This window comes from Pavona decussata, unplaced genomic scaffold (genome assembly GCF_977016875.1).
Source record: "Pavona decussata unplaced genomic scaffold, jaPavDecu1.1 SCAFFOLD_125, whole genome shotgun sequence".
NCBI lineage: Eukaryota > Metazoa > Cnidaria > Anthozoa > Scleractinia > Agariciidae > Pavona > Pavona decussata.
In genome coordinates, this window is record NW_028145539.1 from 44566 (window position 1) to 70623 (window position 26058).

Sequence of the window (26058 nt, forward strand, 5' to 3'; positions counted from 1 at the left end):
TGGGCCGTACAGTGAAATACAGCCCGCAAAACTGACCAATCACATCGTGCGTACTGAGAAACATGATATATTTATTTACTAATTTCTTTATAAACGTAATTCCATTTTGACACAGCATTATGGCCCCTAAATGACATCTAGTTGAGGGAAGATATACTTTCTTCAAACCCGCCATTTAAGGAAGTCACATCGTGTCAAACTCCAATTTAGTTTAATATCACAAAAGCAGCCGCGGATTAAAATAAAAATTATTACTTTGCACGTAGAGTTTGGCATATTCTGATTTATAATATAAAGGAGGGAAATTCAATTTCCTACGTACAGCGAAGAATCTTGCTTGCAGTCACATTAATGAACCAGCACAAACCAGCATCTGAGACAAAATTGCCGCTTTATAATTATGTCTCAAACGCAATTACTTACTGACTGACGTACTTACTTACTCACTCACTCACTCACTCACTCACTCACTCACTCACTCACTCACTCACTCACTCACTCACTCACTCACTCACTCACTCACTCACTCACTCACTCACTCACTCACTTACTTACTTACTTATACTTTTAGTCAGTCAGTCAGAGTGAGTGAGTGAGTGAGTGAGTGAGTGAGTGAGTGAGTGAGTGAGTGAGTGAGTGAGTGAGTGAGTGAGTGAGTGAGTTAGTTAGTTAGTTAGTTACCCCATTTTTCACCTTTGTTTCTCCGCCGAATGTATACAAAAAAGTGATAGGAAAGTCCGGTTGTGATAGCCATTCCCAAGAGACCAAACAAAGAAGCGATGGAGATGACGAACATTTGCGATGAACCATCAAATAATCCTGTACTTTTCTCCACCACCGCATCTGCCGCAGGTGCCTGTGGAAACCAGTGAAAAAATAAAAAAGAAATATTTTGCTCAGTCCATATTTAGTTCATTAATAAATAAATAAGTTCATTAATAAAAAGTTCATTAATAAAATTAACTGTCTAAATAATACGTGAATGTCATCATTATGGGTACCTCGATGTTCGACCGAGGGTGGTGCTTCAACATTCGAAATTTTACGTTCAGCTTTTAAGGTGGCTCACAGTGGTTTCAGCACTTTCTATCAATTCTAATTTGATAGATCAATCTACCACTCTTAGTCAATTGATACTGTACTTATGGTATAAATGCCTGGTCATTGGTAAACAGTTTTTTTTTACTTAAGAGATTACCTAGCAACAATATAACCTGTTAAAAACAGCCCAAATTTGAGCTTTAAGTGATAATAACTCAAAAACGAGATAAGTGCCCCAATTTTTTATTTTTCAATTGTAAAAACAATAATTTAAAGGTTTGAAATTTTCGAAAATTTAAGGTGGCCCTGAACCCCTCCCTACAAATATTTCTAAACTCTGCATGAAGTTGTATCTGTACATGTGATCATAATCCCCTAATAAGAAATGGGGGTCACCAATATTGTTTCTGAGTTATAACTAAAATTAGAGGTCCTTTAACTACTTTACTAATAACTGTGGTCAGCGGTCGGCTTGCGAGATGGCGGCGGATTTTTCGAGCTTTGAGGAAATTCGCAACTCCTAGGTGTCCTTTATCCCTAACTTCATGTTAGTATCTTGCCATGTGCCGACTTGTCAATTTATTTTAATTATTTGTTGTTTGGCTAGCTGGCTTCTCTAGCCCTCGAGGTTATTCTAGGCAGCTAGTGTCGTATTGTATTTTCAGTTTAGTTATTTTTGGATCCCTTCTGTAACTGTTGGTACATATAAAGGTGGTGTTGCGCTTTAATACCACTATTGTAGTATCAACCGATAAAGATTGGTAGTAACGATCCATGAAATTAAAAGAGCTGGGAACCGTTGTGAATCACCTTAATTTATTTCCTCCCCTCCATGCTTATATGTTCATAACCTCTTATGTTCGTAACTCTTCTTTCAATAGCTCTTATCCTTGTTGGAACTCAAAGCCGGACAAAAGAGGAAAAATCACTCAAACAGCTGACTCATTTATTATGTAATATATCAAACACGAGAAGGTGTGTTTCGTCAGATATCCAAACATTGAGAAGTAGGTTGGAAAAACGAGGGGCAGCCGAGTTTTTTTGAACGACTTCCAGGTGTTTGGATATCTGATGAAACACACTTTCGAGCGTTTGATATCGCTTCTCAAATGATCAATAATTCTTGGAGAAATTCAAGGCTAAAGTTGGCAAAATTTTATGGTAATTAGGATCACATATCCAAACCACGGTCACGGTAGTGATTTTCTTTGTTTTCTCTTGATGAATTATTAATGAGTTTGAGAATCATTATTCTCATCTATTTACTAGGCTTAAACAAATATACCATAACATCTATCCGTTGCGCAGGTTACCAACTATCAGTCAATCTTTTCAAACACCTTTTCAACTGGAATTTTGGTTTCTGTTCGTTTAAATAGCTACCACTGAAACCTCCTTGTTGTTTACATACACTTCTCCTTTTAAAAACAAAAAATGCTTCTTAACCTCAATTGTCTTTGTCATATTCCTGATGGTCTGAAATATTTCACTGATGTGCATGTCGATGTAATCCCGACATCTTTGTTCAACATTCCTTGCCGCCCCTGAAAGCACCACTCCATAACCAAATGGCCGATCAAGAATCTGCTTCACAAACACGCGCTCGTCAAAAAGCGTTTCTTTGTGCTCAGCTGCAACGTAAGTGTCAACCAAAGCGCCCTGGATCTCGTCCTCTTCCAAGGCTGTTTGAATGTCATCCAAGTTGTTATATTGGCGTTCTGTAAATTAAATGATCAAGGAAGAAAACTGTATTCATTAAAGATGTTTAAATTCATGACTTACGATGATTTGTTTTTTGGTGGGGAGGGGAGGGGAAAACAGTCGGACAAAGTATGGTGAAAAGAAAATATGTCATTTGCTAGCATCCACTCCAGATAGAGTAGTAATGCCACTTTCAACTTCCTGCTACAGAAACCCAAGATAAGCACTTTCTTGTTGATCTTCCGTATATTTTAGAATTCAGTCGGACCGAATTTATTTTCCACCATGAATATCCTTAGCTATTCTTATTTTAATACTTCTTGCCTTCATTTTTCTCAGGGTCGAGAAATCTGCTGTCAAATGTAGCAGCCAGAAGATTTAGATGCCTTTCATGGTTTCTACACTAGTAAAATAAGAGCGTTTGGTATCTCCTTTCGGATTGTGTCCCCAAATTACAATGAGATTTTCCTAAGCTATAAGGCATTGACACGTTAATAAAGTTTTTATCTTATCTTATTTACTTAAACACACAACCGTTTGCTCTGACAGCCTATGACGCAGACGCTAGTCTCTTCTTCTACTGTAATGTTGTCTTGTCGGAACTAAACGTTCGGCGTGCACAACCGATGTGTCCTAGATAAGTGTAAGGTGTCTCGAGTTTGTTTACTACTATTGTAAAGTAGATGTTATTGTCACGTTAATAAAGTTACTGTTGTTGTTGCTCACTTGTGTTTACTCTCGCGTTCTTGAGAATTCCCAGGCGGTATTCTGTAGAGTTCTGAATGGCCCCTACCTAAGTTGTAAAAATTAAAAAAAGAAAAGCATTATACGAGGGCTAAAACGTGACAAGACATACTTTTTCCCCGAGTATGTCTGTCACTGACTGAAAATATAAATCTATCCTTTATTCACCAAGCTTCGCATTTATTTTACAAAGGACATCTCATTGACTCTCATTGAGTTTACAAGCGTCAGAGGAGGGGGAGTGGCCTAGTGATAAGGGCGCCGGACTTGAAATCCGGATGTCCAGGGTTCAAGTTCCGCCTCGGCCACGCTTGTAAATAGCGAGGTGGGATTTTTAACATGTTATGTTCGATTTGATAATTATTTGTTTCCCGTTATTTCTGAGTGGAATGCCTGTAAACTAGCTGTGGATAGCTAAGTGCATTCCACTATAAACAAAGCATTTATTATTTTATTTATTTTTTATTAGCGTCCAACATCGTTTCAATATAGGGACTAAAAATGTGCTCTCTCGGGGCTTTGTTGTTCAACAGAAATATCTCCAAAGTAAACCTTGTGATAAGTTCTCGAGTACCCCGCGAGCAGAGATCCTTTTGAACTTCCTAGAAAATCGGGAAGATCGTGAGAGTAGTCTCTCGATGGATGATGATATTACAATCAAGCTCACAATGGAAGACAAACGAGAACAAGCCACACTTTTATTACACGTGTGTTATTCTTAACTCTTTGAGCAGTTTTATACATTGATTTGACTGGCCCACAGTTAGTTATACGAACTAGTTTATGTCGGACGCGTCAACTAAGCCATTACCTATTCTAGAAAACAGTTATCCTTGCTCTACCCCTGGCGTTGATAAAAAAAAAAAAACAAGAAAGAACTTTTTTCTTTGTAACCCTTGCGGGGGTACAATTTTGAACTTACCTCTCTACCGTAGAGCATAATTTCCTTGTCCACGGTAAGAGATGTCAATGTCGTGGCAATATTACCAATCAGAATAGATATTATTACGATTCCAGCTAGTGTCCACATTATACCAAAAATACGTGCAGTGAGGGACTTGGGCGCTCGGTCACCATATCTGCCAAAAACAATCAATCAAGGAATTTAGATGAGACTAGGAATACAGTAGAGATCACTTTCCAAACCACCGAATGTTCTTCAATTGTCGATGAAAGAATTTAAAATAGGTTAAACACTGATGGCATGTTATCATTGAGACGCAACGGATTATGAATGTAAGTGTTATTTGTATGCTCCAAAATTTAAATAGTGAGCCCGTTAGGAAACGTTCCACTCGCGTATTCCTTTGTCCATGTATGAAGAAAATGTTACGACCAATCAGGAGCCGCGTGTTATATTTTTTGACGTGTGCGTAGTGGCAGCGTTTCGTTTAGCGGAGCTACAGAGGGAGATTTTACCAGTTTGACTTCAGATAATTCCAACGTTTAAGTAAATTTGTTTAGCAAAAATAACATGATACAAATCAACTCCGAAAGCGTCTTTTGCAGAATAACAACATGATAAGTTTTTAACATCAATTGGAAACTCGGAAAAAATCCGAGCCCCAGATGGGATTCACGGAGAGTCGTGGGTTTAAATCCCATCTGGAGCTCGGATTTTTTCCGAGCTTCCAATGAATGCGAAAACTTATCATGTTATTTCTACAATACTCTGGTTGGATGGTTGCATCTCTGATATCCCTTAACGTGACTGCGCGATTCAGTTATGAGTCATATGCCTGTCTGATATGCCTTAATGTGACTGCGTTGTGCAGTTATAAGTCATATAGGCCTGTATTGATTTGACTGTGTCACTGCGTAATGCAGTTCTAGTCAAAAACCCACATTTCCCCCTTGCAAGCCAACTCGTTCGTAAATACCTTACGCGCGCACCTCCCATGAAGTATTCTATGTTTATTTGTGTACCTCGGTTATGAGTAAGAGACTTTCCATAACTTCGTACTCATGGGTACCTTTTACTGATTTAATTAATGTCAAGTATTTTAATATCTCACCCAACTGTTGTCATGGAGATGAAAGACCACCAGAATCCTTCACCAACGCCTTTCACAAAACTGGGCGGAAATTCCCCAGGGTTGTACCTGGAGTCCTGTTATAAAATTGCAATAGGAATTTTGCAGTGAATTCAAATGACAGAGAGGGATGAGGACCATGGTAACGATAAAAAAGCAGCACACAATGATAAGGATAACGTGACGATAGAAGACGAGTATAATAAGGATGGGAGTGACAACAGGGAGGGCGGGATGAGGTGAAGGGGGGGGAATGAATACGAAGAGGAAGATTAAGAAGGAAAACAAGGGATAATGAGGAGAAAAACAAAGAACGAGTGTACAAGGACAGGGATAAAAATTATGATCCGGACTACGAAAAGATACAAGAAATTAAAACGTTGTTCATATTTCAATACACGCCTTCTTTAAGAATGTTAAAACCGGCGTTAAAACATGGTTTCATGTCTTAAAGGCCTTGCATCCACAGACGTTCACAAACAACTCACTCGAAGTTATGGACTCCCAAAACAAAAGATTCAAATCAGTCTATCCAATCGGAAACAGAGAAACTCTCTATGAAGTACTCACCAAAAGCCAAATGATAAATCCGGATATAAAAGCCGTGCATGTCGACAGCACCAAGAAGGGAAGGATATCCAAAACTGCGTTTATCATGTTCATAGCAGCTGTCCCAGGAGGCCTAGTAGTGGCAATAAAAGCCACACCGGGGGATTCCACCAGGTTGATGTATGCATATTCCCGCAAGTATTTCGTGATGTATTTGTTTCCGTATATTGGAAAACTGATTTGTGGAACCTCGTCGACGTCTGCGAGCACTTCTAGGACATTTTTCTTGGCTGAACGTAAACCTTTCCCATTTTCTATAATCTCTATGATAGTGTTGCCGTGTGGGGGACATATTCCACAAGCCGCATACACCATGTCAGTGACAATACTGCTGAAAATTCCCTCGAGCTTTTTGTCCTTCTCGTTCACCTTAAGGTATGGAGAAGTCGTCCAGTAGTTTGTGTAGAGAACTTTTGGACAACGACAGGTTTCTTAAAAAATATAAGACACTTGTTAAAACAGCAAAGGTTATTTATCACCCTTGCGAAACATGTCTAAACAATAACCTAAACAGATATTATAGAATAATTATATAAAGTCAATTTAAAATGATACAAACAGAGAATGTCGTGTTAGGGATAACTGAGCAGCCAAAATGTGCCGCCTTCGCTTAAATACATTATTTGTATGGGAATATTTTTTATTACTTTTTTATATTTTTTCCCTCGGAAAAAAGCTCAATATGGTACTTTTAAATGATAGCAGTAAGGTATATATTTTTACCACTTTTTGCCAGAACTAGGTTTCATAAACTGAAGATTTGTTTCAAGACGATTTAAGGCTTGTGTACGTACCAGCATACACATATTTACTGTAAGGTCCCACTCCTTTCTGTGTAGATGCAGCCACTTTAATCCTGTAAGTCGAGTACGTTTGGACTTGAAGCGGAATCCAGAGTTCATTTGATTTTAAGGTCACAGTGTGCTCTTCTGCGTCAAAAACGTCTCTCTCTGCTGTTTTCATTCTTTGATACTTCACAGAATAACCAGTTAGAAGGCCGTTGACGTGACCGTCAGGAACTGGACTCCAGTAGATGTTAATGGACTTTTCTGAAGTAAGGTTTTTAGCTCTGACATTCTGCGGAGGTCTGGTAGGGACTTGAATGTTACAAAGTGGGAGGGGAAATTTATAAATTAACTTCTTTAACATATAAAGAATATACTCTGCAGAAGAATAAAACAGTAAATAAAGGTTTAAAGCAAAAGAAACAATTTATCTCAATACAGAAGGTAATTGAAAATTTGCTGGTAAATCGAGAAAGAAAACTTTTGTTCAAACCAAACATTCGTTTCCACGCCCCATCCACGCAGCACCGCAGTTCCTTTAGAAACTAACCCTTATCCATTTCAAAATTCACAGTTTTCTGTGGTCTAATAAACCATACAATGACGTTATTAAGATGTTCAAAATTTAAGTGGAACCACGGGCCGCAGTTGAGTGGTTTTACTGCCAAGTTTGAAACATTTTATGGTGTCATTTTATGGCCTATAAGACTTGAGATTATAGAAAACTGTCGTCGATTTTATTTGTTTCGTTCGTGTTCAGTCATTTATATGCTCAGATTTCTGTCTTATTCCTCTGTAGGAAGTTAAGGCTCAGAGGGCAGATGCTTGAATGAATAAAGAACGATAAGAAGTAGAGGAGTAGAAATGTGTGAGATGGTGAAATACTTGGCGCTTTAGCTTGGTCTGTGAGGCTCTAGCAACTGATTGTTTCATTGGTGAGAATAATTGCGATAAGCGTATGTCGTTGGGCTGGTAATAAGGCATTAAAGAGGAATAAAAAGGGTATGTGGCGGGTGAGGGAAATTTGAGGATGTATTACTTAATTGCTCTTGTAAAGACCATCCTAAATGTTCTAAAAACACATAAAACACAAACTTGAACTACATTGTTTTATCCTAGTTGTTGTTGTTGTTTTTCTTTCTTTTTTTTTATTTTTTTCACAGGTAAAGTAAGACCCGAGAATTTACAATCCATGTAAATGCACTCACCATCGCCCCAAGTATAAGAAAACGAAGAATATTTCTCGCCACAGCCCTTGGAAGTCTTAGCACAGACTGCTACTTTGTATCGAGTAAAATACAACAAGTCACCTAAAACGACTTTAAGTGTGTTTGCATCCACTGTTTTGTTTTTCCAGTTCAGCGGTGAACCATCGTCTTTGGCAAACCAAACCTCATATCCCAGGAGCGTCCCATGTACGTACGTTTGGCTGATAGGTTTCCAGGACACACTGATTGAACTAGAACTCGTGGATTCGATAATAGTGTTTGGGGGAGGCTCACTTGGGACTAAAAGCAAACAAAAAAGAATCGTTTTAGTATAAATGGATAAATACAATCTCTGGTATTATAACTATTTTTTTCAAAAACTCAAAGCAAGTTGAGCGCGGCCTAGACCTTTTTTTAGCTTCTTAAGCGTCACCTTGATAAAGTTAAGTGGGCTAGTGACTTTTCCACTGCTCTATTTTCCAACTTGTTTAGCTTTTAGTTATTTTGAATAACCCGTTGCCTACATTCACAATCTAAGTGGAAAATTTGAAAGTAAGGCAATTGAAAAACAATAAAAAAAATTGTTGTTTATTTATGTTTCTATTTATAAAGAGTTGTTGGTGACTGTTGGAGAATTTCGCTGTATTTTAGCCAAACAATTCGTTGACACTCACAGCTATTGATACAATAAGGTGAACAGAGACCCAGAAACAACACGAGAACAGCTTCTACTGGGTGTGAACAATCAACTAAATTCTTTACAAAAACTGGACATGTCAAGCCTACAACATCAGTCAAGTGTACACATTGAAAGTTTACCATCTTCCTGAGTTTTTAAGGACACTGGTTCACTAGAGACTCCATTGCCAAGACTCGTAAAAGCAAACACGCGTAATACGTAGTTTGTAAACTTGTCCAGATCGTCCAGTGTCACTTCTCGCTGTGATGGGGACACTGATTTCATGAAATCCACCTGAAACTTTCCGGTTACTTTTTTGTACACGATGGCATAGCCGCGAAGTGGTGCTGCATTTAGCTGTGTGACAGCAGACCATTTTAGTGTAATGGATGTTGAGTTGGTACTGCTTGCTTCAAGTATCACAGGAGGTTCTTTCGGTACTGTCGAGAAAGGACATAGTTTGCAAATGAAATACATAACCAAGACTATGGTAGAGAGCTAGGCGTCACAAGCTAGAATGATATAGGCCTGAAAGAATGAAAAGGAAACGAATGATGGTTAGCGTATTGTTTGACGTAGCGCTCAGCATTTTCTTTGTCTTCAAATGTGTACGTAAGCGATGTGTTAAGTTGTCTTTGTATCCTATCTTTCAGGATAACGTTATAATAAATCTGACCTTCGAAAGGAAAGTCCTTTTACGGTAATGGGAATATGTGGATTAAGCAAATCTAAGCGCCTATGGGAAGTATAACAGGGACTTTAAGATACGAGGACATGGCGGCTTTTACAACGTCGCAACCGAGAAGACTCTGGTTCGAGGGCGGGAGAATAAAATTTAAGATTCACAACGCGACGAAGGTCAAAAACAACTATGTTGTCGAGGTGTTCGATTAGCTTTATACTAATTATGGCCATAGGATTACTAAGTGCAATCGTGGAATTCTGTGCCTGGCATTACTTGACGTCTACGCCAATGCAATTCACAACAAATGGGCCGCTCTTGAAAATTGCTTCGGATTTATATATAGATGGAACAGTGCACCCAATCTCCCGGCCTATCATAAACCAGAGAACTGTATATGACGGACATGACCGCGTTCACGTACTCAAATTCCACTGAGTCTGTACATTTTTATTTCATTTATACCGAAGGAAGTATGGACGACTGACGTTACGATATTGGCACTATCTGATCTCTACGGCGACCTAGAAAAATTCGGCTTCAATAATATAGTAATAATAACTTATATTGTACCTTTTAACATAGAATGTTCAAAGGCGCATTACGGCATGAAGTATAATAAATAGTTAAACTATGCATTAAAAGCTAATGTAAAAAGATTTTAGTGAGAATTGAAATACTGAAGTGATCTAGATTTCGTATCACAACAGGTAAAGCATTCCATAGTGTGAGAGCCGCGGCGGGAGAAGACCTTTCCCTTAATGATTGCAACATTTTCCCACAAGGGAAGTGTAGTAAAATTCCATTATCTGAGCGTAAGTGATAGGTAAATTGTTGCCGGGCATTCTCCTCGATAGGAAAGGAAACACGTTTGTATGGTGATCCGGCCTATCCACTTAGGCTCATCTACCGGCACCATTTTAAGTTTCCAAACTTTAAGAAGAACTTAAAAATTGGCAAGGTGTACGCTGTTTGTGTACTCCTAAGAAATGCCCTGACTTGCCTTTATTCAAACACAACGACAGAATATTTTGGCCTTGAACCGCCCATTTTGTACAACTATTTAAATTAAAGCTGTCAGGTACATAATGTGAATAAATGTAGTACATCCAAAAGAAAACAAGGGGGCCCTTTTCATTTCATCTTGGTACATCTGAGATTCAGTCTTGTGTATAGGAAAGTGTCACAAATGGCTTGGACTGTTATCGGGGAGCATTAAGGCAGAGAAAGCTTCCTTTCAGCCCCTAACTGACAAGAGGGCGTGCACAATAGTTTTGAGCCCAAGCTTTGCCATTTACCAGCTTCCTCGCCCCACAACTGGGCAATTTAGCAAAAAGGTCTGAACTTAAGGTGTTTGAGTACTCAGTATTTACAAAGGTACGAAGAAAGCAGCTGTTCTTAAATCGCAATTTTGAACCAACAGCCTGTTCCTATATTTTTAAGGTTGACTTCAAAGCAGAGGTTACCTTAATCTAATAAAGGAATCAAATAGTCTTATGATATTTCCAATCGTGTGCACAAACAGTAGCTCTATACTTAACCCATTTTCTTCTCTTTCCTTCTTTTCGATTTTTCTCTTTTGTGGTCATCCAACAATGAGCGCGTCCCTATAAGTAAGGGTTCAACCTCTTGGGAAAGTCTTTTGTTCAATTAGGCTGAGTATAAGTTTCAGGTATAAAGATCAATCTGATATTCTTAATTTATTGTTGCTTCTGTCCTCCTGTTGAAAATAACGTTTCTCGAATCTTTCCACTGAAAACTATCTAGCTAGAACTGATGCACCTGGATATGGGATAAATCTGCTCGTTATACCAGTTGATGAAAATATTTTTTAGAACACTGTGTCCACAAGACATTCCAAACGTTTACAAAAACATTAATTTGTGTCAACTAAACTTAACGCGTGTCTTGGAACCTTGCCCTTCACACTCCACCCTTCAAGAAAATTTTAAAATCATGCTGGCTTAATATCAAAACTTTTTGGGACAGTTATTTAAACAGAGTCTAACTTAAGCCGCTGTCTATCGTTCTTGTGTTTCTGACAACTTTTCTATTGCGTTTAATCTGACATGTTTATTAATCTCCATTTTTCGGCTCTTCTCCTGGTCCATTTTTTGCTACTCTGCCTCAGCACTTTCTTCCAGTGGGAATATTTTCTCCAACAGTTTTTCCAATTCAGTGGGCTCGATTTATATCAGGCCTTATGCCATTTGCCTTTTCTTTACCTCTTAAATTCGTTTTATGCCTGTTTTGGAATATTCCAACATTTTCCCAAACTGAATGGAGCCTTTCTTCGAGGCATAATGATTTAGGTTAATAATTTCTTGGCATAGGATCCAAGCGGTTGCGGGCGTCTTGATGACTTTCCAGTAATTAAAATGCACGTTACCCCATGTCTTTTTGTTCATCAGTTCCTTTACTGATTCTGTGCAGGTTACGACAAACAAGGAAGGAGAAAATTTCAATTTTCCTCCCCCTCCCAAGCTTTATCCAATTTCACTAATATTGTGGCTGCGCAGGGTTTGCAAATCTCCTTATTTAAAGTTTATTTACGTAAAGGAGTATTAAGTCACTACACCTTAAAAAACAAAATTTAACAAGGTAACTACGTCTCCAGTGATTCATCAATGATATTTAATAATGACAATAAACAAGTCTAAGTACGAAGATCAGCCTTTCAAAATTAGCATATGCCTGCATGCACTTTAACTCTTGCGACCCTACATTTTATTGGCATTTTTGCTGCAAGTTGTTAGTTGTCAAAGAATAAAAATTCGTGTCAATGTTCATAAACTGCAAAACTGAAAGTTGATGAAAGGGCGTTTGGTTACTTACCATATCTGCTTATAATATTGAGTAATTCTGCTGTATTATCACCTAATCTTCCTTCTGCCATTTCCTCTTGCAAGAAGACAATCTGTAACGAGTCTACTGCGACGTAGGTGATATTTAAACTGGCAATGACACTTCCTTTCCTTTGGAGGGGAAATTCAAAGTAAAAAGTCATTCTATCCAGTTGGCCCAGGTTGTTAAAATAACGAAGAACTTTATCCAGCGAAGGAATCGCTGTCAAGAGGATAAATGTACCCCAACTAATAGATTTTATCCCATGGAAAGCGATTAATACACTGGATAAAGTTCGTGTTGCCATATCTAACCGTCTTCTTTTCTTACGAATCACTATTGAAAAATTTGAACCCGAAACACTGCCGAGGAAAAGCGTATCTAGTTGGAAACTTGATATTGATAAATGAGTTGTAAAGGCGCGTATCCGAAACTCCCCTCATTGAAAATTAATCAGGAACTTTCTCTCTGGCGTATCGTTAAACACAAATGCTGCTTGTAGCGATTCTGATTTTGTAGGATTGACAATATCGTTTGTCTCAGTAAGAACCTATTAATTGGCTACCTATTGAGTGACCAGTAAAATCACGTCAAGGATAGTGCCTCCTGATACAAACGTATTTTTGAACAGTTTACGAATTTAGTTTTTGACTACGCGAGAAAAGTAGCTTTTAATACGGACTGTTGGAATCCAAAAAATAAATAAGGGGTAACCAAGTATTTTTCAAAGATAACAAAATAAAAATAAATGGCTTTAGCACTACAGCGTTAATTGGGGACACTATAAATCGGTGAAATAAATATACAAACTGGACATAACATTTAAAAAATCCCAATTGGTGGAATCCAAACAAAACAATTCCAAAAAGCGGTGTAAACTGCAAAACAATGTATGGCATTTGTTCCCCAAATTAAAGCTTAAAATTATTTCCGAAGAACGTGTGGTTACCCCTACTTTTCGTTTTGGATTCCAACAACCCTTACTGGGATCTGCTTTTCCCCCACAATTAAAAACCACCCCAAAATACTTTTGTCTCAGAAGGCAACAGTCTTAAGAAACCCGACCATCCGAGATGCGCAGGACGTATGCGCAGTAGCAAATAAAGGCATCGTCCTCAGTAAAGCCCCTTCACTGAGAGGCCATCTTTATAAGGTGGCTGCGGCCACCATTTGGCCGTCCCAAGGAGGGCTCTTCTTCTGTGTTTACAGTGTGAAGCGGCCACCAAGAATTTTTAAATTCTTGTCTTAAAAGACACACAGTTTAGCTTTTTCTTTATCCATGCTCCATTAGAAGGAATTAGTTCAAACCTTTCTTTTTAAATTTTGGTTCCCAACCGTTTAATTGTCTACTTACTTCGAAGCAATTATCAAAAAAACTTTGAAGCTTTGAGTAGTTTCAGCAGTTGTTACAAGCCTCCAAACGTTCCTCAAAACAAATAAAGTTACGTTCCTACTTCGCCGTATGGTAATTTATGGCGAGCCCCTATATTTAGCAGCTACTTGCAGAAGCGACTGCTTGTGGGGCTTCAACCGTTTCTGACAAAACTTGAATGTTATGGGAAAAAGGAAAAGATAACTTGAAACTGATCTATATGATCGTCTAGTCAAAAGAAATATAAGACTGATATCTACCTCAGCTCTAAGACTTCCACGTTGATGATACTTTCACCTTTCATTTTGTATAAATTGATAATCTAAAATTGAAAATAAATAGGATAAGTATGCCATTTGTCTGAACATTAAATCGTTGAACCCTTCACTAACAAAAACGTCCAATGATAAAACCGACGAAATATTGAACATAATTTTCTCAAACAGCATAGCGAAAGGGGTTCAGCTTTCATGTGGTTGATCACGCACTAAGCAAAAGGCATCTTGTGCATCACAAGGGACAGCACCACAGAAAAGTGTAACATTACAGGTTTTTGTGAATAATTACATAATTACAACTTAGTATCTCGTCCACAGAGAAAACGTGGTTTCCCCCTTGTATAAAAAGTAACGCACAAAGCCACGGATGAGAAGAAAAAAAGAAAAGGCAAAACAGCAAATTTCTGTAAAATCAGCAACTGGAAAGGTTGACTTCAAGTCTCCAGTATCGGTAGGGTCTTAAGGCGGTGCTAAGGGAGTGAGCGCCAACTGCATGTCATGCGTGTGTGAAAGAAAACTCGATTGCTAAATGGTTCCAATGCTTACGTATTGTGTTATCTCGTTTACAAATGTCCGATAGTCGTCACTTGTCGGGTCGCCAAGGTCATCACTCCATGCTTTAGTTCTGAACCTGATCTTGAAATTTATCTCATCAGCTGATAAAGAATTAAAAAAGATACGAAATGTTTAATTTCACTGCAGTTTTTCCTTTACATAAACAAGACAATACGAAGGTTTGCGCACGACTAATATGAGAATGCGGCATAAACACCTCTGACTTAAAAGATGTATTATATGAGCTTTCTTGGGTTTTAAAATTAATATTTTGGTCTTAAGTTTGAAAAGGGTTGATGAACGTTTTCAGTGTACCAGAAGTATTTTTCGATATTTTAATGATCCGATCAGTTTCCCTTCATTTTCTTTCGATGCGTAGTAGTAACTCGTTAAATTTTCGAACGAACACTTTGTTATTTGCCTTCTCGTATTCTCGTGGCTTAGTTCTGTAGTCTCGAAAATTAAAGTTATACTGACCTGGACATTTGTTCATATTACAGGACTCGGTGTCGGTTGCTGGACCGTCGCAGGTTTTGCCCCCATCAACTGGTGATGGATTATTGCACAGTCGGGTCCTTGTCCTGGTTCCAGTGTTACACGGCTTATTACAGTTTGGCCAAGAAGTCCAGTTGCCCCAGTTACCATCAACTACACAACAAATAAATAGTAGGCGTATAGATGTGGCGCCATGATATCATTCATTTAATGTAGAACATTTGTTGTTTTCGTGCAAAACAATGCTGCTTGTTCCCCCTGCCATTTTTTCTGTTTTGATACATTTATGTTAGACATTACAATAAAGTTACCACACATTCTTAGATGTTGATTCCGACGATAACATTGCGGAGAAATAGTCAGTTATTGAAAATATTTTCTTCCAAACTAAGTCTCGTTTGGCAGTAGGTTTTCAGACTCGTGCACCTCTCTTGTAATGAGACAAGTATGTAACAAAATAATACAGCAACGACAATTAACAACATGGTAAACTTTTATTAACCCTTTGACCCCTGAAGACGCCTATAGGCGCGCTTTCATATATGGTGTACATTTTGCTCTAAAAAAAGGGGCCAAAGGCACTTTCTAGGCCCCAGGCCTCCTCTACTATTGCAAGAAACAACGTGATTCAAAATGGCGTCTATTTTAGCTAGATTTCTCTAGTTTTCAGGGGGAAATTTTCAATTTTTTTCGAAGCATTGGTTACAGATGTCATCTGGTGATTTAAAAATGGCATCCTTCTACTCAGACATGGAGGAAATTCATCGAATTGTGATGGAAAGACCCGACATTAGTAACGTTTCGTAGGAGTACAGTTTCGAGTACGAAACCGCCGATTATTCTTCCCCAGAAGAGACAGAAAATGTGAATATTGTCGAAACATCAAGAGAGCAGCATCTCATGCACGTAAAAATCGTGATGGACAAACATCGAGATGGAAACCAGCTCGGCAACAACGCTGTAGAAATGAAGGGAAGACTCTAAACCTGAATCAGAGCGATTTGGATTTTTTATACAATACAAAATAACCACAATTTTCAGGCCCCAACGATTGACCGACTCATGCCTTTGAGGTCGATATCAGTCCGACTATATTTTTTGACAAGCTGTTTTCAGGTAAAGTGTGATCCAAGAATGAAAACGATTGCTGATTGTTGTAGCTTATATAGTATTCAAGTGATATACTGATAGTTGGACATCAGTAGCTTGCATGGATGGTAATAAACTTGGACCCATGACAGCAAATGTGATTTTTTTCTTTTTTGGCGGACATTTTGAATGACTAACCAGACTAGTTAATAATTAACAACATAAAGTTTACATTTTCAAAATGCTCATCTCATCTACTTTCTAAAAATATATGGTTATGTATGGTTTGGATGAAAACTTAAGCTTTTATTAGCCATTTTCTCTGCCATGTCAATTTTTAGCAAAACTTAGTAAAAAATTCAGGGGTCAAATGAAGATTGACCAACAGGTGTAAATATTTAATGGCTGGCAATTTTATGTTTGCATGTCAATTATGTTGATGGAGAAGCAATTTATTTAAATCTCACATTGACAAAAATTACCCTTTCTTTTGTAGCAGATTAGCGTCTCGTTAACGAAACAATCTCGTGTAAGCAAGATCGATTAAATTGCAGCCTTCAACAACAAAAATTGACTTGAAAGGAGAAGAAAATGTTGTCAAACCTTCACCAACACTTTTTGACGCAATAACTCTTGATGGTGGCACCAAAACACTATCTGGTGCTCGTGATCCTGGGTAGACAGATTGAGGCTGCTTTGACAGATTCTTGGTTTTAGACACTTCAACTGGTGACAATTCGCTGCCTTTAGACAATTGCACTGGTGACCATGACAATATTGATGGATATTTTGTCTGTAGTGACGGTTGAAGTTCTGTATTATGTTGTGTCACTGGTCGCAGTACAGATGAAGACTGCAGTGAAAGGGAGGATACTCGTTTCATACTTTGAGGTGTTGATTGTGATATCTGTTGTGTTGTTTGAGGAAACCTGATCGCTTGTGACGTAGACGATGGAACATTTGCCAGTTGCACTAACGATGAGAAGAGTGGACGTGAAGACTTTTGTTGCAGAATCTCAGATCTCGATTCTTTCAGTGACGGTTGTGGAGACGGCTGATACGAAAGTGATGTTTGTGCTGCTGACTGTAATGATTGGGGTGAGGCATTTTGTTTCGACAATGACTGTAGTATAGGTGAAGACTGCTGTGATACTTGTTGAAAACTAGCACTTTGGGGTGTATGTTGTAAAGCTATTGGAGACACAGGAGAAACTGTGATAGACACAAGTAATGACAAATCTGAATAAATCGGGCCATTGACATGATTAGAGTTATTTGATTTTTTTTTTTTTTCGCAAATCCGCTTTCCCCCTTCCTGTCAATGAAGTCGTTCAATGTTTACGTCTAAAGAAAGTATGGGAGGTTTAAGGTACGACACTGTAGCTCTCCGGCCTCTCAGAATTACTACGTTTATCGAGTTTTTCTCATAAAAACAAATCATGTCTGTGCCAAACCATTCCAAAATACTTCTTAAAGATCGGTGGATGCGTAGTTGATATGAATGAAGTAAACACGCGGCATCCAAGTTATATCTATGCCTATCTCCAGATATACATCAAATGTATGACTAAAGGTTATCTGTATCATTGTTACCGAATACTAACAAACGTTATAAGTTATCTGAACCAATGTACAGAGTTCTTATTAAAGCATTAATTAACATAAGAAGAATAGTGTTAAACTTATAGCTGGACGTACCACTTGTGCACCGATAATAACGACCATTATCTGTTATGACACACGTCTGACCTTGAGGACAGTTGGTTCCACATGTGTTGTTACCTGCAATGATAGTTTATTAAGTTAATTTGAAACAGTTTATAATCAACAGTGGTTCTGACTTTTGATTAAGTAAATAGAAAACCTAAGTGAAAGGTAAAGTGAAAGCTTTTGAACAGCATGCGGGAGTGGAAGAGAAAGCCAGGCGGCATATTCCTCTGAAGGTATCTTTTCACCAAGGTTGCCTAGCACTGCTATGTCAGTCAATTCGTTGCAAAAAAAGTCGTCAGGGTATTAGTAACGTCTCACGCTGTTGCTTTGCCTCGCAACGGATAGAAAATGTACTCTTCCCTGCAAGAATTAATGTATTAGTTCAACAAATGAAAGAAAAATGGGAAATACAATATCAATCCCTGATTATGTATTCTTGGACCGTTTCTTTCATTTGGGCTGCGACTAGTAACCAGTTCTTTATCGTGAGCCGTTTGAGTTTACGCCTGTTTATTACGATTACACTGTATCACCGATTGCTCGGCTCTTTTACTTCAGTGGTTGTAGTTTATAAATCGTCCCAGTCTTTTTTCTTTTCTAAGATAACGCTCTTTTCACGGTGTTAATGTAATAAATTCATTTTGTAATTATTGAGGTTATTAATATATGCGTACAAATAAGAGAGTTGTTTGTCCATGTTCTTTTGGGGAACAATGAAAGTTCCTTGTTTGGAAAGTTACGCCTGCTAGACAGCACTTGTAAAGACTGTTTTTATGTAACAACCAATAACTGAGTTTACGTGTGGACGCACATTTTATGTATTTTATTGATTATTAGATTATTTTATTAACGATTAGATAAGTAATTGTAGTTAGGTGTCCCCAATCAGTGTACATTGTATGCTAGCGACTTCGACACTATAATAAAGTTCTTATTATGGCCGTAAAAACTTCTGGATGCCCAGATATCCTAAACAATGATTGGGCGGCCAGCCGTAGCCAATCAATGCAACGACCAAAGTCCTTACGATTAAAATCCCAACTCCTAATCATAAATATCCCAGTAATTAAATTCTAAAACTATTTACTATCCATAAAATCCTCAATCTAAATACTAAAACTTCTGTTCCTCACGATGGAAACACTTAAAAAAAAAGTTTAATAAAACGCCTAATGTCCATTATTTCAAAAGGTTAAAGCGCCTCGCAATTATTATTATTATTATTATTATTATTATTATTATGTGCAGTTAAAAAACGTATGTATGCTAAAATAGAACCACATAGGGCGCGCAGCGTAACCTATGCGATGTTAAGGAACTATAAAAAGAAAACTGCTGAGTTAAAAATTTAAAAAAAAATAGCGATAAAATATGAAAATCTCATAAAATATAAAAGTTCTCCGACACAAAAAACGATATGGAGCTTCTACGCTATTCCTTAAAGGAAAGTCAATTGACGGTAGCTTTGAATGTTCTAACTATGTTGAGAGAACTCGAAATGGTAGCCTTCTGCATCCTTCTCAATATGTCATAACCCCTGCTGCCAAAGAGCTTCCTCATTGTCAGGTCTACATCCCTTGACCATCCCCCAAGCACGTCAATGATGATGTTACATTGTTCAACGTCATAGCCAGGCTACCGCTTCTTCAGCTCGAATCGCAGTGGCCCGTACTTGACCGTCTTCTCCTCGGACTTCTTTTCCCGATGCTCCATCCTCTCCACAGCCCACACCTTATTATTATTACGCTGTCCTGTTATACGCTACAATTTCCATGCTCCACGAGGACAATGTACAACTGGACCTCGACAGGTTCCCGCGAAATTCCAGAGTGAAGTCCATTTCCATAAGCCATAGACGGTAGAGCCTCCCTCCAACATGGAGTAAAGCGGCCGCTATTGTTTTTTTTTTAGGTGTATAATAACTTTATTGTAAATAACACAAGCCAATGTTACAAAGTAGTTACACAAGGACAAAGAAAAGGAAAAGAAGCAGATATAGAAATGCAATTATACTTAACTGAAAACGAATAAATTACATGCAAACAAATAAAGAAGCTGAGAAGATAAAGGATACAAGAGTGCTTCTTACAAGACTAGTGTGATATTTACAATGGTATTGTGTTTACAGAGATGGCGGCTCTATAACAATCCTTCTAATCTATACTTATAATTAACCTGATTAATAAAGTCAGAAACCAGCAATGAATCAGTCAGGAGTTTTCTCTTATAAATATAATGTCGCATAAAGAGGAGGGTGTAACTTGGCTTTCTCTCCAAAACATCAGATTTGTTTACCAAACTAAAAAGCAATTCCTTAACATCGAGTGAGAAGAAGGAGGCGTTAACAGCATTAAACTATTGCAGCACTTTCTCGCTGAATGGTTTCGTAAACACACGATCAATAAAGGAGTGATCAATAGAGTCTGCCTCTCCACAGTAACTGCAGTCACCGTCTTCCTTAAGTTTAAATCTCAAAAGTTCTTTTTTGGTGACAACGATTATGCGAATAAACTTAAAATGAAATTCACGCAGTTTTTTTTTCTTCAGAGCACTTGCCAATTGTGGAGAAGACTTTCTGCTAGTTTATGCTACTCGAAGGGACCGATTTCGTCCAACGTTTTGGGCCGGCAGGTAACCGTGCGTGGATTTTATTAATCAAAAGCCAATAAAAATCCTTCGATTTTATGTTTTGACAGATTTATCGTCGTGCTTTCATCCAGATGGAAGGACGTTACCTCATCCAAATAGATTTCAATAGAAGACAGTATTAATTATTTCGCCCCTTTAAAAAAAAATTCGGGATTGCGCTTACTTCTTGATAATAGTGTAAAATGGAGGTCTTTGGTAAAAAAGAATTTGGATTTAAAGTCGGGAAAAGAAAGAAATTGGCTGTCTGTATCTAAAAGATCCATTATTGTTTTGATTCCAGCTACAAACCATGCTTGAAAAAAGAAAGGTTTCTCATCAATGAGTATGTCTCTATTATTAAAAAGGAGCAAATCAGAGATGCCTTTATGACCATAGAGGGTTTTCAGTTCGTCGAAAAAGAGCAAAATATCGTGGTAGAAGCGGGGTAAAAATTCAAAATCTTTCATCCGATAATTACATAATAGTAGGAAGTCAAGTCCTCCCCATTTCTTGAGGTGGTAGTTCGGAACCGTTTTCCAATTCGGATGGCCGTTATTCAAGAGCCTAGGAATCCATTCTAGCCTTAGTGCTTTTATCATAGTTTCTAAATCACTCATACGGAAACCACCTTTCTCGTTATCCTGGTAAACTCCTACTCTTTTAATCTTATCCCCTTTGTTTTTCCGTATAAATTTAAACAAGCGACTTTGAACATTCTTAAGAGTGGCCGTCTGTAATTTTCAACTAATGTGTTTTGGGTGAGAAAAAATAAAATTCCTCAAACTTTCTCAGAAGAAAGGACTAGATAAGTAATTCACATTCATGTAACTTTCAGGTCAATCAAATAAATATTTTAGCTGCAGGACAAATATTTCGGTTTTTCAGCTCTCGGAAGGCTTTCAGGGATCATTTCACTACAGATCGTAAACATCTGGGTCTGGAAATAAAACGTAGCTAAAACTAAACGCCAAGTTGGAACTCGAAATCAGAAGACATTTATGATTAATTCAGGGCGGTTAATTCCAATTGTAATAAAATGCTGAATATTTTATCGATTTTTTAACTTGTCTCTTTTGTAAGCCATTTCGGCAGGTACAAAAATCGGCTAAATTCAAATGAAAATATCGCTAATGGTACATTACTAGACTTCATAAAAGTACACCCCAGTTAAAGAGCAACGTCTTCCCTTCAAATATATGCAATAAAATTTTGGGGCCAACGTACCTACGAATTTTGACAGTTGAAATTACAAAGTGCACTTTTGTAAACAAACGCAATCTTTAATTAGCTCAACAACGACGAGTCAATGAAATACGAAGGAAAAACATTACAAAATCCACTTACGTGCTTAAGATACTCTGACTTAGAGAAAAAGGAATGCTTTCAGTTACCTTCCCAGTGGGATGACGGAATGGAAACATGTTTTCGCGGAATTTGTGGTGAAGTTTATACAGTCTTCGACAAAGAAGGCAAACTTTGACTCGATTTGACCATTCTTTGACTGTAACTCCCGCTGTTCGTCACGGAAAAACTGAATGTTTTACGGTATTCGAAAGATCCAACGACTCGCGAGATCCTTACAACAACTGAGGTCGTCAAGCTAATGTTCCCTTTCCGACAATAGAAGTATCTTTTCTGTGGCGCATGAAGTAGCGAGAGATCTCCTGATCCAGCAGTTGGCAAGGCGAAAAAGATTGCGTTACATACACATTGTCGTCCCCAGATCACTCGGGTCGGGAAGACGTGAGTGCCGAGCCGCGCAAATGATTATGTGATATCAGTTTTAAAGAAAACGTTTTTTCATGTGATGCGATATCAAAAGAGAGGATATCGGATACAGACTACTTAACTAAACAAGAAAGCAATCAAGCGCCTACTGCAGAAACTGAACATTCTATGTTTCCCCTAACCTGCGTTAATTTATCGCCGATTTTCAGTCTGGGTGCAGTCCGGCTTCAGCTGGATTTTGCTAACTCTATTGGCAGCACCGCCTTGCTTGTTTTCTTTACAGGAGACTGGAAGCACATGTAGTAAGTTTCTTAGAAGGGGGTCTGAGTCATGATAAAAATTCTGAAACGCCGTTGTTGTCTAATGACAGCCTAGAAGAGATATTCTAGTTCCAGTTCCTACATTCCGCCAACAAGTCTACATCTCTCTACGTAATATCCACGAAAGGAAGTAAAGTACAACTCGAAGGCATGGAAGACGTGAAAATACATCAAATGCTAACTGTTATGTACCGTTTTGTTACAAGACTTATGCAAAAATTTTGCAATCATTTTTGGTAAAGTGCACAGCTGCACTCATCCACAAGACACCTTTGCAATTCGATGTAAGGTGCCTTACGTGCCGTTGAGCAATGGGTGACATCTATTAAATCAAAGTCAAGATTTACACATTTTGCGGAGCATGACGATGCTAAGCTCTTTGAATCCATTCGACGTATTTAAGTTACAGAGGTTAAATGATTCGAAAGTGACTGGATGGGATAACAGACACTGGTCAAGAATAGTTTGGCGAGTTAGTAAATAAGCAGCTTCGCCCGCCCACAGCGGCAATTATGTCTTCTTCAGGGGTGTCTTCTTGGCTGTTCTCTAGCTTAGCAGCCGCTCTGCAAAAATAAGATTGGACTTGTTGAGGAGTGAGGAAATCATCTACTGTAAACCTTCTATTTCCGCCTTTGTCCTTAGCAAACCTTATGTCACATGCATGTCATTATGACCGGTTTCCTGGCCAATGGGAAACTTTTCATCAAGGTACAGGGGCGTAGTCAGGGGAGGGTTCCAGGGGTTCCGAAACCCCTCCTCTCCTATTTTTAACAGTGATTTTATCCCAGCAAGAGTGTAATGGACTCTCGATTCCTGAAATTCTTCGTTTTGTTCTATGCTTACAAAGTACAGTGAACGTCATTGTGGTACCTACTTGCGTTTCATTTGCATTTTCGGAGACATGAGCAGAGCTGCGATTCCTGTGTAACAAGATGCACGTGTGTGCACAGCAGAAATTCCCGCTAAATCAGTAGACGATCCATTGGTGTTGTGCGAGCTGGTGGTTTTCGTAACAATGTCCCGATGGCAAAAGATCGATGCATTCTTTTCACCAAAAAGGTAGGCACAGCGAAACATTTAGTGATAATGCGTGAGAAATTCGAATCAAGACATTTTTCCGGCCCTAACATCGATTATATTGATGAAATTCCAATCCCAGAACCGAAGAGACAGAACGACGACAAAGCACATAGAGGAAGCGTCGAACAAGCAGAGGAAACAGGCCCGCCATCCAAGAAGTCAAAGGAGTGCATTTTGTGCACGTTGCCGATAACGTCAGCTGAATGTGAGCGCTCATTCAGTACACTAAGAAGGTTAAAAACATACCTGAGGTCGACCATGTCAAGCGAGCGAGGGTCTGGGCTGGCGTTGATGAACATCAACTACCACCGAGACATAAATATCAAGGAAGTGATAAACACGTTCGCTCAACGGCAACCAAGGCGTCTTCTGTGTGCGTAGCGTAAACGCCAAAGTCTTGTATGTACGTAATGTGAGGATTTTAGACCAACCGTTTTCGTTGGAACCAATTTGGGACCCCCTCCCCCCCCCTTAGAAATCCTGGTTACGTCCCTGAGGTAGCATTCTTACAGTTTCAGTGAAACGTTCAGCCTTCTTTATCGTGCCCAGCCTTGTGTTTGAATCTCTTCAGCAGGGCCTCGAAGCGTGGATCTTGCCACTAGCTGGTTGAATATCAGAACCACGGAGAAGTTTGTCTCTCTAGGCGATTCTGGCCTTGTCAAATAAGTTCTCCCTTTCGAGGACAATTTCACATTTACCGTACTGAACATGGTTCTCTAAAGAGCTGTAACGCTGGAAAAGTTTTACATATCCGTCAACCGGGCAAGTGAAGAGCTTTGTTGGTTGATCGTCTTCATCGTGGGAATCGTTGTTCTTCTCTAATTCTACTGAGTGGAGCTTTCCTTAACCTCGGGTATTGTACAGCTGCTAAAAGAGATATCCGTCAACGAAGTTGATGAACGAGCGGGGAAGGCTCGTGGGGGAGGGTAGCGAGTTAATGTATGGAGTGCTTGGGGACCAAAAAGTGCCTACCTCGGTTCTTTTTCCCCTTCAGTCTCCAGAAATTTTTCGTTCATTTCTCCTACTCCCTTGGAAGGAAAACGACTTTTGCTTTTAAAACTTTCCGCGCGCCCCATCATTTTGGAATTTATTGACGTCATAGTAGTTTAAAAATCAGAAAAATGAATCTTTACGGCATTACCCTTACAATATAAAAGTAACCATTAAAAATAAATCATTTTACCCTGAAATTCGTTGCCTACGTAGCAGTCGTGTCCTTTCCGAGACCGGGGAAGGCTCGCAAGGGAATGCACGGAGAGCGCATGGGACCAAAAAGTTCCTACTTTGGTTGTTTTTTCGATTCCTCTCCAGAAGTTTGTGTTCACTTCTCCTGCTCGCCTGGTTGAACTTTTCCACACCTTAGACGATGAAACCACAGACCCTCCTCATCCCCCACCTTACCCTTTACTCCTCCCCCGGAGGGGGTGGGAGTTCTACGTGAGAAGTAACATAACGCAACTCAAATAGCGGGCTAGTTTTAATCTTAATTTCTTGAGCAGGTATTATGTTGGAATTGTCCTTTTTATCAAGCAGATTTGTAAACGTTTTCTTAATTAAGGATAGGAATAGTGTAACTTCAAACTATAAATTTGTTATTATTGCATTACTACTCTGGTTCAGTTGATTACCTGCTCTAGCTAGGAGCAATCCGAGTATATAATACTAACTGCGCCTCATTTTGCAAGGAAGCATCACGGGCGTCGCATGATTTTAGACGTGCTTTTCTGTCCTTGACACAACTCTCTAGCGCTATACTCCTCACCACTGCAGGATTTGCTGCTTTAAAACTACATGTTCCACCGACGAAGGTTGAGTAACCGCATGTCGTCATGACCTGTATTAAGTAGCAATTGCTTTATGTAGGGGCCAATGATTGTCACGAGAGAATAAACAAAAGCTCACTTTCGACTAACTTTAATGCCCCTCAACCCCTTCAGTAAACGTCGCCAAACTGAACGCGAAATTACTTGATCATCGATGGACGGACAGGTGGGCGGACAAGTTTCTGTGCTCATGTCACGCAATCCAACTTGTTGAAAGTTCGTAAATTTTTGCGAGACTCAGTTACGTGCGTTTCACAGATCCTCACCATCTGGCCGCAAAAGTACACTCCACTGTAAAGGTACGTTTCTTGTAGATAGCCTTTGGCCCACGTATGGAATAGAAGTCAAATAATTTATCGATTTAGATTGTTTTTGAAGCTCGGAATTTGCTTATCTTTTGAACAGGTGGTGTGACAATTAAACAATACTTTTTGAAAACTTGTATTGTTTCTTTCAAAATTCGCGAATGATTCATCGAAAATATGTTTTTAATCCACAAAAAATATAACAGGAAGCAAAATATTTTATTCACTCCGGGTATTTCATGACACGAGGGGATTTTAGATTGTTTTCCTCCGTATGTCATTGACTCGTCGTCGTTGAGCTATTTGAAAATTTAGTGTTTGTTTACGAAAGTGCACTTTGTAATTTCAA

General features: G+C 38.7%; 1 protein-coding gene and 1 long non-coding RNA gene across 4 annotated transcripts in view; both read right to left on the reverse strand.

The window, feature by feature from the left end:
- The window catches only part of LOC146469227 (uncharacterized), a 50774-nt gene that overhangs the window by 1540 nt on the left and 23176 nt on the right, over positions 1 to 26058 (reverse strand). For 2 of the 3 annotated variants that reach the window (XM_085123490.1, XM_085123489.1), the window contains 15 exons: positions 17814 to 17897; positions 16719 to 17306; positions 15009 to 15179; positions 14523 to 14632; positions 13959 to 14020; positions 12318 to 12457; positions 8941 to 9240; positions 8122 to 8421; positions 6923 to 7225; positions 6090 to 6559; positions 5502 to 5596; positions 4409 to 4565; positions 3469 to 3535; positions 2488 to 2759; positions 694 to 856 (listed from right to left, as the gene is read on the reverse strand). In XM_085123490.1, coding sequence (XP_084979616.1) covers positions 694 to 856; positions 2488 to 2759; positions 3469 to 3535; positions 4409 to 4565; positions 5502 to 5596; positions 6090 to 6559; positions 6923 to 7225; positions 8122 to 8421; positions 8941 to 9240; positions 12318 to 12457; positions 13959 to 14020; positions 14523 to 14632; positions 15009 to 15179; positions 16719 to 17306; positions 17814 to 17897 — 3282 coding nt within the window. The remainder of the gene's footprint in view (positions 1 to 693; positions 857 to 2487; positions 2760 to 3468; positions 3536 to 4408; positions 4566 to 5501; positions 5597 to 6089; positions 6560 to 6922; positions 7226 to 8121; positions 8422 to 8940; positions 9241 to 12317; positions 12458 to 13958; positions 14021 to 14522; positions 14633 to 15008; positions 15180 to 16718; positions 17307 to 17813; positions 17898 to 26058) is intronic. The other variant, XM_085123491.1, reaches the window with a different exon arrangement.
- On the reverse strand, positions 15514 to 16032 carry LOC146469228 (uncharacterized). Its single transcript, XR_014867253.1, has 2 exons — positions 15650 to 16032; positions 15514 to 15611 (listed from the first exon to the last, which is right to left on the reverse strand). It is a non-coding gene; the product is annotated as an uncharacterized LOC146469228 (long non-coding RNA).